The 17844-nt window shown below is 39.0% G+C and overlaps 2 protein-coding genes across 7 annotated transcripts in view; one reads left to right on the top strand and one right to left on the bottom strand.

The window, feature by feature from the left end:
• The first annotated feature begins 602 nt into the window (after nt 1-602).
• On the top strand, nt 603-4752 carry LOC127800550 (F-box protein SKP2A-like). 4 transcript variants are annotated; one of them, XM_052335229.1, is made up of 6 exons: nt 606-714; nt 1129-1184; nt 1275-1514; nt 2098-2446; nt 2518-2659; nt 3888-4752. In XM_052335229.1, exons 3-6 carry the CDS (start codon nt 1309-1311, stop codon nt 4262-4264), a joined length of 1074 nt encoding a protein of 357 aa, XP_052191189.1. In that variant the 5' UTR covers nt 606-714; nt 1129-1184; nt 1275-1308; the 3' UTR covers nt 4265-4752. The 4 variants fall into 4 exon arrangements, with proteins under 4 accessions (XP_052191186.1, XP_052191189.1, XP_052191188.1 ...); XM_052335226.1 differs by having other exon boundaries at nt 603-714; nt 1129-1514; XM_052335228.1 differs by lacking the exon at nt 606-714 and adding an exon at nt 766-1039 and having other exon boundaries at nt 1129-1514.
• Nucleotides 4753-7800: 3048 nt separating this feature from the next.
• Nucleotides 7801-17844, bottom strand: part of LOC127799483 (ras-related protein RABC1) — a 33712-nt gene continuing 23668 nt past the window's right edge. For all 3 annotated transcript variants that reach the window (XM_052333551.1, XM_052333553.1, XM_052333550.1), the window contains 4 exons: nt 9861-9926; nt 8904-9025; nt 8595-8723; nt 7801-8083 (listed from right to left, as the gene is read on the bottom strand). In XM_052333551.1, coding sequence (XP_052189511.1) covers nt 7976-8083; nt 8595-8723; nt 8904-9025; nt 9861-9926 — 425 coding nt within the window. In that variant the 3' untranslated portion in view covers nt 7801-7975. The remainder of the gene's footprint in view (nt 8084-8594; nt 8724-8903; nt 9026-9860; nt 9927-17844) is intronic.

Below are 17844 nucleotides of genomic sequence, written 5' to 3' on the forward strand. Positions count from 1 at the left end.
ACGTAACACTACTGCCAATGGCCATATTTCTGTGATATTGAAGTAATTATGGACCCAATAGTATTTTCCCTTATCATAGAGGTGTAATTAAAATAATAAAAAAAAATATCACACAAAAATATCAAAATATAAGAGTTAAATTGATTTAAAAATATAAATATAAAAATATAATTAAAATAATAAAAAACATATAAGTAAAAATATGAATTTATCCTAATGGCAAAAATGAATATAATATATAATAGGGAAAATATCAAACAATGGTGGAAACACAGTTGCGAGGGGAGGGGCCGACCCCCTGGGAACGTCCCCACTTCGGTGCGGCTTCGATTTTAAACAAAAAAAAAAAAAGATGGGAACTTTCAGAACTCCCTCGTCACCTATATTCTCTCTTCTTCCTTCCTCCTTTTTCCTTTTTCTTTTGAAATTTCAGATTTGTTTGATTGATTGAATCTCCACCACTCATCATCTCCAGACGGAAATCCCCTTACTGCCAGACCTCCTCTTGGGTCCTACCGCTTCCTTCTTAAACTACCTAACACGTGGCTTCCTACGCGTCGTCCATTTCTCTCTCCGTAAGTCTCTCTCTCTCTCTCTCTCTCTCTCTCTCTCTCTCTACTCTCCTTATTTCTTCTTCAAAACCTTCACTTTGACAGCTTCTAGGACTTGAGGAAACCATAACCGTCGTCCCATCCCGGCCAAGGGTCACTCTAGGTACCTGTCCATGTATCTGTCTATTTATGTATTCATGTGTGTGTATTTCTAGCTGTGTATATGTATGTTTATCAGGGTATAGATGCCTCTGATCATGTTGTGGGCAAGTGACAATCTGTCTTTTTGGTAAAAAAATGAGAATGAATTGTCTCCCTTTATCTTTGGGAAGTCTAAATTCGTCGAGGTCTGGGATTTGTAGAGTTGCAAATCTGCTATGATCATATGCGATACGGAGAAATTTCTGGGAATTTTTTAGTTTCCTTAATGTTGATTACCGTGTTATGTAACTCTGCAGACTCTATATGATTTATTGAGAGATTGATGGGTATTAACTTGTTGTTTTGCTAGTTGGGAATTCTGTGCTCTATCTGTTTGTTTCCCCTTCTGACTTCATCTCTGTAACTTTGATGACAGAAACAAAGGTGAGTTTTGGGGGGCTGGAATTTGAAAAACGAAAAAACAAGAAAGAGGTATTTCGTATTGGAAGTTATATAAATATATATTTATATATATATATATATATATATGGAAGAGTAAATGATTGGGGCAGAGGGATTTAGGACTGAGGACTTGGGATTGTGCTTTGAGGAGCTAATGGTGTTTGCTGGTAGTGGTGGTGATATTGGGGTAGCTAAGATGTTAGGCGGTGGGGCGATCGCCGAGTGGAAGGACATTCCCATGGAGCTCTTGCTGCGAATCGTCTCGCTTGTCGATGATCAAACCGTCATTGTTGCCGCAGGAGTCTGCAGTGGGTGGAGAGATGCCATTTGCTGGGGACTTACCCACCTCTCCCTCTCATGGTATCATCTTGTTCCCCTCTTTTTGTGCCTGTTTGTAAATGTGTTGTGGTAATATTTGAATTAGTTTGTTCGTCAGTATACTGGTTATTCTGATTCTATTTGTCAAGAGAATAAGGCGGCCAATTTCCATCGGTACAGATAGTAGATTGCTTGATATTTTGTGCTCTCCCTGCGATTTGCATAAACCTTTATGTATTCTGAAGTTGAGCGTTCAGATTGTTCTTGTTCTTAGTTAGCATCCTTCTTTCTCTTTTTTCCAATTAGTACATCAAATGAAATACTTTTTGTGTGAGAATTTCTGATTAGCATTAGCAGAATATTTCAGACACCACGCCCAATATATGAAAAAAAAAAAATAAAAAATTGGTGTCTTTAACTTCTTCTACTTGAGAAATTGATGAGACAATATAAACAATATGATAAAATCTATAGGCCAAAATGAAGCTAACTTGGGTAAATGTTCATAGTTTGAAATGCTATCTTTTGTCAAGAAAAATTGTTATTCATGTTACCTTGATAACTTACCTTTACCAGTTGGCTGGATCCTGCTAATCGATTTTTCTTTCTTTTTCCTTTTCGGCAGGTGCAAGAACAATATGAACAACTTGGTTCTATCTCTTGCTCCTAAGTTCACAAAACTGCAGACTCTGATTCTGCGGCAGGATTTTTCGCAGCTTAAAGATGATGCTGTTGAGGCTATTGCGAATTACTGTCATGACCTGCAGGATTTGGACCTTAGCAAGAGCTTCAAGGTTACTGATCGCTCTCTGTTTGCTCTGGCTCGTGGTTGTCCAAATCTTATAAAACTCAACATTAGCGGGTGTTCTTCCTTCAGTGATACGTCTATCTCGTATTTGGCTGGATTTTGCCGAAAATTAAAATACTTAAATCTTTGTGGATGTTCTAGAGCTGCATCTGACAAGGCACTGAAGGTAAGGAGTTGGAGCTTGTTATTTTCTCATTTTAGCCTTGGCAAGTGAACTTGTGAAGCTATTGTATGTAGGTTATCGGATACAACTGCAGTCAGTTGCAGTCCTTGAACCTGGGATGGTGCGAGTATGTCAGTGATGCAGGAGTAATGAGTTTGGCATATGGATGCCCAGATCTGCGAGCCCTTGACCTTTGTTGCTGTAGTCTAATAACAGGTATCCCTCTCCCAATTAGTTGGTATTCCAGAACCTCTATAAAAAAAAAAAAAGAGTGAATGGATAAATACAGAAGAAATTCTCATGACAAAAACTATTTTACACATCTTTGTTTGGTTTAGGCAACACAATGAATTACTATTTAGGCTGGGTCTATGGCTCAGAAAATCCGTAAACCTACACATTTGATGAGCATGGTTTCCTTTGCAATTCATCGTCGGGTAATATACTTACCAAATTCGAATGCGTTATGTAATTAATTTCCTCACTGTAGCCACCCTTTAGTCTGGTTTGGACGAAATCATTGTGTATCTGAAAGCAAACGGACTGTTGTTTTAATGTGAGATATGCAGATTCATTTAGTTCCTTACACAAATCATAACCCTTTTTGCTTGATATTCGTAGACTGAATGGAACCTCAGTATGGCTGGTCCCCTTTTAGACACTGGGATATAGATAGTTTAATGAGAATTTTGCAAGAATAGAAGTATCTGTAGAATAATACATCCAGATGAACGATTAGCATAAATGAAAGAGTACCAGCCAACACTACAAATTGTTAAACCAGTGTTATGTGGACTCTTGTCTTATCCATGTACACCGGGATATTACAACGGTAAGGATGGATATTTCTCGTGGATGTGATAAGAATATGAGAATTTGGCAAGGATATGATTCCCCTGGATGATTGAAGTAAAAATTGACAGTATAGTTAATAGATGGTCCATTCACATGGATTCAAGGTAAATAATGTTATGTCATAACTGGTTGACTTACCATATCTAGTTTTTGAACTGTTGTATATATCCCCGCACCTTGGTATTGAGGTAGAGGGTATGACACCTAGGCACAGTCACGAAATCAAATCCTATACTTGTACTAAAATCTATTGTGATTGTGCCCGCTAAAATTTATTATGGATGCTGTGAAATGGTCTCCTTAGTGATTTATGCCCTGCTTTGGACTGTGGTGCTACAAGTCATCAACAGGTTTCGACTGATTAATTCAGATTCAGATTTTTTACTCTGATTGATTATAAGTCTACAGGGGAGAACTGGCATCCACTCTGCATATACAAAGATATGGATGAGAACCATGACGAGTCTTCCAACTGGCTCTGGCCGAACCTGTTTTAACCCCAATATTGCTAGATCTAAGTCAGGGTTCGTCATGATGATTCTCCTTCCATTGGTACTGATCTCACCTCATGTTTGACATCTCATTGCAGATGAAAGTGTTATTGCTTTGGCAAACAATTGCCCTCATCTGAGGTCCCTCGACCTGTACTACTGCCGAAACATCACGGATAGAGCTATGTATTCACTGGCTCAAAGCCGAGTACGGAACAAGCACCCAGAAATGTGGGAGTCCGTGGAAAACAGGTATCAAGAGAAGGAAGGGCTTGTGAACCTCAACATCAGCCAGTGCACGGCCCTCACCCCTCCGGCTGTCCAGGCCGTGTGCGACTCCTTCCCTGCGCTTCATACCTGCCCGGGAAGACATTCTCTCATCATAAGCGGCTGCCTGAACTTAACCTCGGTGCATTGTGCCTGCTCTGTACAAGGGCTCCGCGCAGCCAGCATGCTGCCTCACCCTGCTGTCTGAGTGAAGAAACGTGGGTAAAAATCTTGCAAGTTTGTTCCTCCTGTACATGTTGCATTTGGATTTGGCTGCTCTGCTTTGTGGGCTGAACTGACAATCAATACCTGTGAAGTTTGTTTATATGTGGGTTCCTTCCTGCGGGTGCTGGGGTTTGTATCTTGTAGATGGTGGTGTAATGGCTGGCTGGTTATGGCTTTTGTTAACTGAATTTTCGATATGGCTCAAGGTGGTTGTGTTTGGAAAGTTACATATGTTTCGAAGGGAAGGAGGACAAGAAAGTAAATAAATAAATAAATAGACTGTTGGGTATGCCGAAAATGTAATTAAACATATGGAGAGTGAGGCAGTAGAGATGTGTGAAGTTTGAAGGTGAAATGAAGACCTTATATCTAAGGATGGGGGGTTGGTTGGAAAAGGGGCTACGGCTACCTTTATTTTGTTTAGAGGTTTATAAGGTCAATTGAATTGGTTTTTAAATTCATTTAGGCTTAGGCATGGGCATTAGCTTTTTATCGGTTACATTTAACATTTAATATTTTTTTCAATACTAAAATTTGACACTTTACCAGTTTGAGTTTAAGAACTCATTAAACTCGTCATAAAAAGAAAGTAAATATGATTATAACATTAAATTTTTAATAATTTTTATCTTTTTAATGAAAATGTTTTTAGAGAAGAAGAGGAAAAGAATGGCAAAATTATCAAAACAAATACAAAATATTAAATTGAGAGATGATAGTGTGTCCTTCCTTAAGGGGGAGGGGAGGGGACACCCTGCCCTTTTTTCCTCTCTGTCCCTCTGCAAATATAATAATTTCTCGTGATAAATATAACACTATTGACTTTAAATATTTTTTAATGTAAATGTTTATATATATGTATATAAACAAATCAATCGATGTTGAGATCATAATAGAGGAATCTTACCAGTAACGTTGCTGTAGACAGTTTAAACAGTTTCCCCTCACCAATGTCATAAATAAATAAATACAATTCCTTGGAATGATGAGAGCAGCCTCCAAACCACCAACATTAATAAAGTGCAGTGCTAACAGCCCCTTCCCCCTTTTCTCCTATTATTATTCAACTGAGAGGGCCACGCGAGCACATAATGCCTCTTTCATCTTCGTTAACCATTAATGAGTAAAACCCCCGCCCGCGAACTCAACTAAAGCCTAGTTGGGATTAAATACATACCTAATATGATTTTAAACCCCCCCCCTGCATTAACCACTCTTTTATCATCTTCAATTCCATCAGTCTTTAACTTAAATGAAAAATAAAAATATATAAAAATCCTATGCTACTCTTTTAAGGGCAACAATACCATGTACAATGCAAATGCAAAAGGTATTCTGTACAATGTTAAAACGTATTTGTACAATACAAAGATTTGCTGTAAAAAATAAAGGATGTATGGTATAAAAAGGGGCTATTATCACCAAAAAGTCAAAATGTTTTTGATTTTGGTTTTTTTTATCTAATGCTTTTAATTTTGGCAAGAAAAACCCAATTTCTAAAATTAGTTGCAATTTTAGTTAATATTGAAATCAATTTTGATCGGTGTGTTACTTTGCCCAGGTGGCATGTCACTTGAAATTTAATTTATTTATTTATTATTTTTTTTTTTTTGAAGAAAAATGCTATCTTTTCTCTCCTCTGTCATTGCTGCCTCATTTCTTCTCTACCATGGTCGTTTCTTGCCTTACCTCGTAGCTGCCCAACGCCTTCTTACCTCATCACCTTTTCTCTACTTTACATGAATTAGTTAACATACACACAACATATATATATTTATATATACACACACAGAAACATATACACACACAACAATATATATATATATATACACACACAGAGCAAAATATACAATGGTTGACGACAACAGGGGGTGACAGACGACAGATCGAGCAACAATAGGGGATGACGGCGATGCTGCAGGGAAGGAGAGAGAGAGTGGGAAGGTGAAAGAGACAATGAAGTCTGATCTGAAGTCCGATTGGACTTCATCGAAGATCAGACTTCGGCTAGAAAAGTCCGATCGGAGAAATCCAATAATGAAGGCCGTAGAAGTTCGATAACGAAGGTCGGATAAGTCCGATCAGAAAAATCTGATTGGAGAAATCTAATAATGAAGGTTGTAGAAGTCTGATAATGAAGGTCAAAGAAGTCCTATCAGAAAAAGTCCAATAATGAAGGCCGGAAAAGTCTAATCGAAAAAAGTCTGATAATAAAAGTCGAAAAAGTCCGATCAAAGAAGTCCGATAATGAAGACTATAGAAGTCCGATCGAAGAAGCCCGATAATGAAGACTATAGAAGTCCGATCGAAGAAACCCGATAATGAAGGTCGTAGAAGTCCGATATCGAAGGCCGGATAAGTCCGATCAGAAAAATCTGATTGGAGAAATCTGATAATGAAGGTTGTAGAAGTCTGATAATGAAGGTCAAAGAAGTCCTATAAGAAAAAGTCTAATAATAAAGGCCGAAAAAGTCCTATCGAAAAAAGTTCGATAATGAAAGTCGGAAAAGTCTGATCAAAGAAGTCCGATAATGAAAACTATAGAAGTCCGATCGGAGAAGCCCGATAATGAAGGCCGTAGAAGTCTGATAATGAAAACCAGAGAAGTCCGATCAAAAAAGTCTAATGATGAAGAAATCCGATAATGAAAACCGTAGAAGTCTGATAATGAAGAATGTAGGAGTTCAATCGGAGAAGTCCGACAATGAAGGCTATAAAAATTCGATCGAAAAAGTCTGATAATAAAGGTCATATAGAGAAGTTCGATTGGAGAAATTTGATCGGACTTCTCCGACGAAGGTTGTCGAATTTCATCACCGATCTCTCTCTTTCACCCTCTCGCTAGCATCGCCATCACCCCCCACCGCCCGCTCAATCAATTGTCGGTTGCCCCCTCTATCGTCGATCACTGTATATTTTGTTGTGTATACATATTATTGTGTTTGTATATATAAATATTGTTATGTGTAAATATTTATGTATGTGTGTGTGTATATAATATATGTTGTGTATGTATATAAATATATATTATTGTGTGTGTTAATTAATTGGTGCAAAATAAAAAAGAGACGATGAGGTAATTAGGTGACAATGAGGCAAGACAAGAAGCAGCCATGACAGAGGAGGTAGTCATGGCAGAGAAAAGAAGATAGAATATTTTTTTTTAAAAATTAATAAAATAAATTAAAAAAATAAATTAAATATCAAGTGACATGACACCTAAACAAAACCACACGTCAATCAAAATTAATTTCAACATTGACTAAAATTATAACTAATTTTAAAAATTAGACAACTCTTTCCAAAATTAAAAATATTATATAAAATTGTCAAAATTCGAAAACGTGACTTTTTGGTACTACTAACCTTATAAAAAGCTATTGTGTTATGCAAAACACCCTTCGTGTATTTTGTACAAGCACTGGGCCGTGCCCTTGTTTACATTACAAGTATTCAACATTTGCAGGTGACATTTGCCTTCATAAAAAACTGGTAGGTAAGACAAAAAAGAATGGAGAATGATCAAAGAGAGACGTACATATATGAAACATATCTTAAGAGATTTTAGACTAAATTTACATATTTTTGTTCAAAGACTTGGTTGCTTAATGCTTATAAAGAGGCGTTTTTTGGGTCAAACAAACAGAACAAAGGCAAGTTAACAGGTACAAAGCGTAAGGACAACATATGACTTTCAGCAACACCCACTGGTTGAGGCGTCAGATTCGGGAGGTTTTTGTCTGAAGATGTTCTTCTTGACGCCAGTTGAGCCCTCCGCCAAGAGACTAGGTGTATCCAAAATCTGCACGCCGACAAGCTCATCTCATCAACATGATAGATGAGTATGTATCATCATGTAATAAAATCATGAACATGCTCTTATATGTATTACCATTGCAGCAGCCTTAAAGGCAATTTCATCTTCTCTAGTGCAATTTTCATATACAAACAAAAAAATATGAATACAGATTCTAAATACACCCACAATCAGAAATGTGATGGCATGCCATAATATTATGAGACCAATGGATAGTGCTGTAACAGTTACTCATGGAAATATTAGTAAGTTACTTGAATAAACATAAATATAATTCTTCAATCTCACAGAATGTGTTGCAGCATCCACTACTATGACTACGAATGCCTATTATTACAAAAATACCAATCCTCAGAGGTGATGTGACGAATTGCATTGGTTATGAGTGACCCAATCAGACAAAGCACATCCAACAGTTCAAACAATGGTGTGTGATCAGTAGATAATCACTTTAAAAAAAACAAAAAATCAAACGTGGTAGAAAAAATGAAAATACCTTCAGAACCAGTTCCTCGAAGCATTGCTCCACATTGGACCGAGTTTTTGCACTGCATTCAATGAAAAGACATCCATATTCCCTAGCAAAGTCAATTCCCTCTTTCTTCGTGACAATTCTCTCACTTTCCTGTCAAATAAAAAGGTAAGAGTTGCAATCCAGAAACTCATCATACCATCTCACAAAGGAACAGAAAACAACCTAAAACCAGTCCTCAAAAACAACTGCAACATACTGTAGCATCATAGCCACTGAAATTAATTTTTTGTGGCACCTAGGTTAGAAATAACTCCAAACACTTTTCTGTACCTTATCAACCTTGTTGCCAACAAGCATTTTGATGCAATCTTGATTTGTTGAGTAGAGATCAATTTCTTTAGCCCACACATCAGCTAGATTCGTAAATGTTTCTCGCCGTGTTACGTCATAAACTGTTCCAATTCCCAACACAATTAGATCTTCCTGACTATGTGAGAAGTTCCAAGACTCTAAGATCAGGAGACGAAGTACCAAAAAGAAATAGAAAGTAAAATAAAATAAAAGAACTGGCTGTATACTTGAGGTAAGATCACTTAGGGAGCAAAAGTTATATAGGAAGTACAGGAGGTTGCCTAGTAAAATGACACAATAAAACAAACAATTTTCTTATGTTAAACAAAAATACAAAATTTCAACAAGATGCAGAGACTAGGGACAAAAGAAACCTGCACAAAAGATAACTCAATAATTAAAAAACTTAACCTTCACAAATATAGATTATCTAAAAGAAAAACCCTCCATGAATCCCAATACAGACTAAAGAAACCAACTCAAAGACAAATGTGTTAAAGTGAGATTTTCTGATAATTGAAAAACAAATAGAATATGTTAAAAAGGATATTGTCAAAAAGTTCGTAGCCAGACTCCAGAGTCACATGAATCAAATTAGGAATAACCCACATAACCCATCCATGGTCTAAAAGCAACACATACACATCTTCGCGCGTAAGCAGTTTACTTCTCTTAACCAGTTCACTTCTTGATGAGAATCCTTGAGTCAAAACTTCAAAAGTTATTTACAAATTGCAAACTTGGAAAGTTTGTTACTAAATAATTAACCAACCCCAGTGGAATAGGAATAAATATAAGGGGCTAATGGAATTGTCATAACCAAGCATGAAATGTTGAGGTCCATGTGAACAAAACTTTTGAAGGATTTTATCAGATAATGAGTAATACTGAAGGCACATATATCAAAATTAAAATTCGTAAAGAAAAGGAACTTACCCATTATTATTCCCTGAGCTCCTCTATAATAAGAACTAGTTAGTGTTCTGAACCTTTCTTGCCCAGCTGCAGAAGGAGAATAAGTTAACTTTTACATGTCAAGGGAATTTCCCAGGAGGAACTTACAAGTTTGATACATTATCAACTCTGAGACAATAAGAAATCCAGCTTTGTTGTTGCGCAATAACCTGACTAATTGAAGAAAGAAATGTACTTTCCCCTGCTAATAGTCCTTTCTTTCCAGGTAAGTCAATATTTTATATTTTCATCTGCCTGTAATAACATTGGTAATAAGTAGACCTGTATCTTATTTCTTACTACAAGCCCCTTAGAGAACATATAGGTAGTACTAAAGGAGGAAGGATAGTAGACCCTTTAGAGAAAAGACCAACATCAGGAGGGGGGAAAACATAAAAAAGGAAAAGAAGAAAATAGTGCAAAATAGATATAATGTAACAATTGGAAGAAAACAACAAAACAACCACTAAGAAAACTTTCATAATAGCTTCCACTCTCCGCTGAAGCAACAACCTTATTCTAATTCACATGGTTATGCAATGTTCATGAGCAGAGAAAGAGAAATGAGCATTTTGATCATCTCTGCCAGTGCAGGAGCAACAACCAATACTTCGCTTTTCCACCCATCCTACTATCACTGTTTGATCAAACAACCATAAAACACAATAACTTCATATCCCCTTACCCATTACTTCACTGTTTGATGTCCAATTAAGGCCTTTCAACAACATTATTTTCTGCTTTGATAATTAAAGCTCTTCCTACTCGGCCAAAAGAACATCACTTTGTTTTGAAGTCTAGGTTTAGTGAAAATTTGGAGTTTTTAAGTATTTTAGAACCTTAATTATTTTAGGATTTTAGATATTTAGAAAATGCAGAGTATTAGGAACTTTATGTTTTGTTCTTAACAGTTAAAAATTAAGGTGTTGCGATATTGTTTCCTTCTTTTGTTTGATTTTTGGATTTCATAAAATTTTGTGAATAAATACCTCACCAGAGGAGGAATTATTCAAATTTAGATTATTTGTGATTGGATAGAAGATTTGGATTCTCCTATGCAGCCAGTATAATACCACAACAACACAGAATCATATCCTTCATGCCAAACTGTTCACAGCAATTCTTCCCCAATGCAGTCGGATAAACTTCACAACCTTTCACAACCTCTATTACTGTAACCACAACATTTTACCATTATTGGTTTAACCAATCACAAAAATCATCAAAGTCTTTGTTTGCTTTGTTAAATCATCCCCAGAGCCCTTGTCAGAGCTAAAAGGCTTCAGCTGCAGCATCTGCCAGAGTCTCTCTGTGATTTTCCTGTTCAGTTGCTGCATCCAATTGAAGAAAATGTAGAGCTTTACACCCTTTTGTTCTGGTGCAAAATCTGTACCCAGATCTAAAACCGACTGAAATTTATTCCATTAAGCCATCCATAAATCCAAATGACACCTGCAGTCCAAGAGAGACCCAATGTCTACAAACATGGTGAGACTTAGTTAAATTGCCTCTTACAGTCTACCTACCTAACTGTTTGAAGATATCCGCCAACTGATCAGAAAACCTTTTTTTTCTTTTGTAAGGGATATCTGTGGGTGGGTGGAAGAAATCTTCTTGGCTTTGTTATGGACCATGGTAGATGCTGTACATGTGATGCTGAGAAGACTCAAATTGCAAAATAAATACAAATGATATAAACTTACCAAGGAGCACACTAGCTAGAAGTATGAAATTTAAATTAAATATGCTTGAGGAGCAACAAGCAGGGTAATTCTTTTTTTTTTTTTTTTTTGCAATTCTTTTTCCCGAGTTATGAGAAATTAAAACAAACCTAAACAGTTGCCATCCTTTTCCGCTGGTCGATTTCTCTTTGCGTCCGACGACCATCTCCTCTCGGCCTGGCGTGTGTTGGCCATCCTCTCTCGTGTCCAACGATCGTCTCCCTTGCGTCCGTTGGTCATCTTTCACGCGTCCATTGTCCATCTCTCTCGCGGCCAGTTTGCCATCTCCTTCTTGTCTGACGGCATTTTCTTTCATCATGTCTGCTTTCTCTGGTGCTCGGTATCCATCAGGCGGCCTGTCAGTTCCAATGGGGAGGGCAGTTCCGCAATCAGTCGAGTGAAGGAGCAAACTAAAGACCCTGTTTGTGGACAACATTGGTTTGAACTCGTCGAGGGGATCCCTTTACAAGCTGTTCTCAGATTTTGGCTGCCTTATGGACGTGTTCATTCCTAGTAAAGTAAGGCCAGGTATAGACAAAGTAAAGTAAGGCCAGGTATAGACCACCGGTTTGGATTCGTGCGGTACAAGTCAGATACGGAGGCTGAAAGGGCGGTTAAGGCCGGAAATGGTAGATTGCTAGATGGAAGAAGGCTGTTCATCAAATGCTCCCTTATGTTTGGTTCCAATGTTCCTCATATTAATTCAGTGGCAGCTTGTGTTTTGGGCAGCTTAGCTCCTTCAAAAGTGGAGTTGTTTGTGTGGCTGGTCATTTGGGGTAAAATTAACACGAAGGATAACCTGGGTAGGAAAGGAATCTTGCAAGGGGATGATCTGCTTTGCGTCTTCTGTGGCTCTGCCCCGGAGTCTGCGGACCACCTCTTCGTCCATTGCGAGGCTGTTTTGTGCTTGTGGCAGCAAATCTTTAGTTGGTGAGGCTTTGAGTGGGTTTGTCCAAGATCGGTTGGGGGCCTTTTTGAGCAGTGGGATTTCTTTGCTTGAGATAAAGTTCAAAGGAAGGTGTGGAAGTCTCTCTTTTATTCGGCGCTATGGACAATATGGCTGGGGCGGAATAGGCTAATTTTCAAAGATCGAGAGTCGGGTGCAATTGATATCTTTAACTTGGTGCTTGCTAGGTTAGTCGCTTGGGTGAGGGCTGTGGAGCCATCTTTTCCTTACTCAATGGATCAAGTTATCATGTCAGCCTCTGGTCTGGGCCACTAGGTTCTTCTCCCTCTTCTAGGCTTGTTGGCTTTAATGTCAGTTTTGGGTTGCCATTGTCCCCTAATGGCTTGTGTTGGGGGCGGGGGTGTTTTGGTCGGTATAATTTTGTTTGGAACTCTCTTGTTCCATGTCTTTGATGTACATCTTCTATACTTTTTTAATATATTGAGCTCACATTTTTCAAAAAAAAAAAAAACTATACAATAAGTAAAACTAATCAAGCTTCTAGTAGAGCACTGCACCTCTATTGAGAACAAACTAGAATTGAATTGATGTACACTGGGCTGCAAGATCAGCTCACGTTTTTCATTTTTTTTTTTTTTTTTTTTGTGCGTGTGTTTTGAGGAGAGAGGAGGAGGAGGAGGAGGGTGGGGGGGTTAATCTGATGGGCTGGCTGGGCTACTGCAATCTCAGACAATAGGCTGCAATATTTCAGATCAATAGATCAACACATATGGAGTAGGGGGAGAGCTGTTAGGTTGCAATGGATCCACAAAGATGGCAATAAAGCTTGCAGCAGCAATAAAAATCTGCAGTGGCACATGACAGGGCCTGTGTCATGACCCTAGGTGGTTTCAACAGAGAATTAGGGCCAATTTTAGGAAGAATTAGGGCAGAATTGGTGAAAGAAAGGGAAAACAGGAGAGAAGAGAGGGAGAATTAGAGAGAATCAGAAGGGAAAAGATAGGAACAGAAGCTGAGGGGAAGAGGAGACAGGTCCGAGAGGGGGGGAGAGGGAGTTTGGGAGAGAGTAGAACAAATGTTTCAATTGATATTTTCTGCATATCCCCCACTACAACAGCCTAGTGGCTTTATATAGCTACTACAACAACTCAACAGATTACAAGATAACTACCCTAACAACACAACAGACTTAATTACTACTCCTGAGGAATAATCTGCTATACTCAACCCTATCGTAAACCCTTATACATCCTAGGATCCTGACAGGCCTGGTCAATATGGTGGTAGTAGGACCTCTTTGACGTGGTTACCTGAGGGTAGCCCCTGTGCTTCTTCTCTACACCTCTATTACTCTCAGATTGGTATTGCTACCACATGCTCTATTGCCACCTTTTTTGTGGAACCATTGCAACCAACAACTCTCACCCTACTCCATACGTGATGGTCTATCGACCTGGCATGGTCAACTAGGGCTTTACCTGAAATGGTCCTATTGTTGGATTTAGGAGTGACCCGATTGTTCAATTTAGGGTGGAAAGATGAAGAGCAGTCCTCTGACCACTGTGCTTCCACCCGGTCTACACCTTTATTACTCTCTTATTTGTTATGAGTGGCTGTAAACAAAGAGGGACACGAGGTTTGTTTGTTCAAAGAAGGCTACAAATAGAGAGAAGATTAGGTAAAGACAAACAGAGTAGAATATGGAAAAAGGATTGCAGCTTTGGCGGCTAGATCAATGGCACCTCACTATTGACTAGGAAGGAGATTAGGGTTATGTTTGTCTGAACAGAGAAAGAAGAATTGTGGTTTAGGTGGTTGTAGCGATGACGATTGGTTGTAGGTAAAGCATGGATTGAATATATTTTTTGTTCATTCTAAATGATGTAGGATAGGGCTAAGTCTCAAGATACCACGTATAAATAATCAATCGCCCAACGCTTGGTCTTGTACTTGGCCATTAACATGCTACCTTGCTTCAATAGAAGAAATTCACTTGCTTCTGTAGTCAAAATAGTGAAGGTAGAATTTATCATTGAAAAACTCAACAAAAGTGTCACAAACCATCTTCTACAAAGTAACCTAGGCAACTTTTGTTGAGCTATTCAATGGGAAGTCCATCCCATCTTAATTCGACAGCAAAAGTAAGTTGAACTCTTGTCAGATCTCTGATCTGACACTTATTTTTTTTTTTCCTATAAATGTATCTGACACTTAATTCTCACTGATCGAATGTTGATCTGAGAGAATTCCGTAAGAGAATGGAGAGAAACAGAGAGGGAAATGAAGAGAGAGAGAATTCAGACAAATTTCAATTGAATTTCCAGATGCCTCTAGGTAGATAGGATCAATCCCTTATATACTAAATCCTCGCACCTCAAATACAACCAAAACCGAAAAGAGTACAAATGTATATAGCCTTCTCTAGGTACAAGTCACATCATCTATAACTACCCTCACATGTAAATCACCTCAGCTGTTAGAACATAACAAATTCCCCCCTGCTTGAAAATTTTCTTGCCCTCAAGAAATGCTAAGTAGGCTAGCAGCTTGCGGGAATTGTCTAAGTAGATTAGGGAGATACTCCCAAGTATTATTATCGGGGTGAAGGTTAGACCACTTCACTAATACTATTATGATAAGGGCTCCCTGCTTGTATATGACCCTCCAGTCTACTATACCATTGCACTCAGCCCCATAGTAGCATCAACTTCCTTAGTGACTTGGGGTAAAATAGGGTTTACCTACTGCACTCCTACGGATCTCTTGAGAAAGGAAACATGAAAAACCGGATGGATTTGTGAATCTTTTGGTAACTGAAGCTTATAAGCCACATTTCCCACCTTGGCCAGTATAGGAAAAGGCCCATAGTACTGTGGGCTCAATTTAGACACCTGCCCTTGTCCTTGTGTGAGAGCCTTAAGATGAGAAGGCCTGAGTTTTAAGTAGACTTCCTCCCCCACTGTGAACTCCCTTTCACTTCTCCTTCGGTCTACAAATTGCTTCATGTGATTTTGAGCCATGACTAACTCTTTCTTAAGTTGTTGTAGGACCTGTTGCCTCTACTCAAGGTAGGACTCAACTATAGCAACTGTAGTATGCTCCCCCACTGCAAGAAGTAGTGGGGGTTTGTAACCAAATAAAGCTTCAAACAGGAACCTTTTGATTGAGCTATGGTGGCTGGAATTATACCACCACTGTGCGAGTGATATTCACTTGTACTAGCTCTTAGGATGAAGGAAGTAGAGGCAATGCAAGTAAGTCTCTGCAAACTAATTCACCCTCTCCGTCTACGCATCCGTTTGAGGGTGATAAGCTATAGACATTTTGAGTTTAATTCCCAATGATCACATCAACTCCTGTGTTATGTACTTTCTTGATGAATTGTATTCGGGAATAAGCGAGGGTAGCATAGCCAAGGTGCACATGCTTGGCGTGAGGGAGGTTAGACGATTATTTGTTTTTGGAGGGAAGGCTCCCATGTGACTGGGGAGATCAGTATAAATATGAACTGATCTCACCCAATGAAAGGCATGCAATGAACTATTATCATTCTGGAATTCTCTTTTTCTCTCTCGTCTCTCATTTCTCTCCTCTCCCTATCGATTCTCTAGAATTCTCTACGGAATTCTTGAGGATTCCTTATCAAATCTCTAAGACCTGACAATTTGGTATCAGAGCTCGATCTAGGCCGAATCAGATCACAGTGAATTTAGGCAAATAGCTAAGGGAACACGAATGAAGAACATGGAGCTACAGCTGTAACAATTCGACTCTACAGCAGCTAATTTGCAGGCAAGAGTGGATCAATTGGAGCTCAGATCCAACCGCAACCATGAAGCAATCATTTCCATCGATCGAAAGCTGGATGGGACAGTCACTTAGATCTGTGAGGAGGTGGGAATTTAGATCATGGAGCAATTGCAGGGGAACATGGTAATGTTTGCACGACAATATTTGGTCAGGCTTTCCCTTGACTTTCCTCCTAGGGAGAGGTCTGACCCGATTCTTCCCGGACAAAGGATGAATCAAAGGAGGCTTGGAACATCCGAAATTGGAGATAATCCAGTGGAAATAAGAGAGAATGTAGTGGGACTGAGGGAGGAAGGAATTAGGGGGCATAATCACCCAGGGTTTCCTATGCCAGAATTGGATATCCCATGTTTGATGGGAATAGTCCCAAATGGTGGATTAGGCGGTGTGCAAGGATCTTTGATTGGTATGGGGTCCTGGATCAACAGAAGGTGGCCTTGGCTGCGGCCTACCTCAATGATGCGGGAGATGATTGGTACCAGGGATGGTCCAAGGTGAAGGAAGGGTGTCAGTGGGCCTAATTTATAGAAGAATTATGTGAGGTTCGAAAACAAAGGTATGACAGACATTGTGGAGGAATTCAACAAGATCCAGCAAGGGGGATCAGTGTTGTAGTACCAACATAGGTTTGAAGAACTTAAAGCATTGATGGTTAACCACAACCCCTACCTCACTAAAGCTTATTTCGTTTCAAGCTTCATAAGTGGTTTAAGTGAGGAGTTGAGACCAATGGTGAAAGTACTACAACCTAAAACCCTCAAGCATGCAGCAGAGAGTGCAAGATTACACGAGTTGACAATAGAGGCACTAATGAGGAAGCAGAGGTTGTTGAATAGGGGTGGAACACACAATGTGTTGTCACCTGTGGGTAAGAACCTTGGGAAGGAAGTTATCAAAGGGGTGCAAGGGGTCAGGATGCAAGGGGTCAGGAGCCTAACCCTACCAGCTCCTAAAACACAAGGAGATAGGCTAATAGATCAAAAGAGACAAGCTAGACTCATGCTTCAGGTGTGGAGACAAGTACTTCCCTAGCCATTAGTGTAAGAAGCAGTTGTTTCTACTGGAAGGAGAAGAGGAAAGTGTAGGAGAATTTGAGAGAGAATTCCAGAATGATAACAGTTCATTGCATGCCTTTCATCAGGTGAGATCAGTTCATATTTATACTAATCTCTAGAGTCATGTGGGAGCCTTCCCGCCAAAAACAAATAACCATCTAACCTCCTTCACGCCAGGCATGTGCACCTTGGCTATGCTACCCTCCCTTATTCCCGAATATAATTCATCAAGCAAGTACATAACATCCTACCAAAGCATGCTGGTAAATATCTTCTCTATAATATATTATGGATTGGCAGGTCCCATGTAACTTCACCACTTGATCCAAAAAAATCCTTGTCAATTCCTGTGCGGTATAGGGGTGAGTGAGGCTTAAGAAATGTGCAAACTTTGTGAATCGATCTACCACTAGCATGATACTATCCTTGCCCTCAGATTTAGGTAACCCTTCTATAAAATCCATACGCACTAA

This window comes from Diospyros lotus, chromosome 4 (genome assembly GCF_014633365.1).
Source record: "Diospyros lotus cultivar Yz01 chromosome 4, ASM1463336v1, whole genome shotgun sequence".
NCBI lineage: Eukaryota > Viridiplantae > Streptophyta > Magnoliopsida > Ericales > Ebenaceae > Diospyros > Diospyros lotus.

Coding starts and splice junctions, on each gene's coding strand:
- LOC127800550 (XM_052335226.1), top strand. CDS start 1,252: ATGATTGGGGCAGAGGGATTTAGGACTGAGGACTTGGGATTGTGCTTT. Junction 1,515..2,097: donor ACCCACCTCTCCCTCTCATG/GTATCATCTTGT, acceptor CCTTTTCGGCAG/GTGCAAGAACAATATGAACA. Junction 2,660..3,887: donor TTGCTGTAGTCTAATAACAG/GTATCCCTCTCC, acceptor ATCTCATTGCAG/ATGAAAGTGTTATTGCTTTG.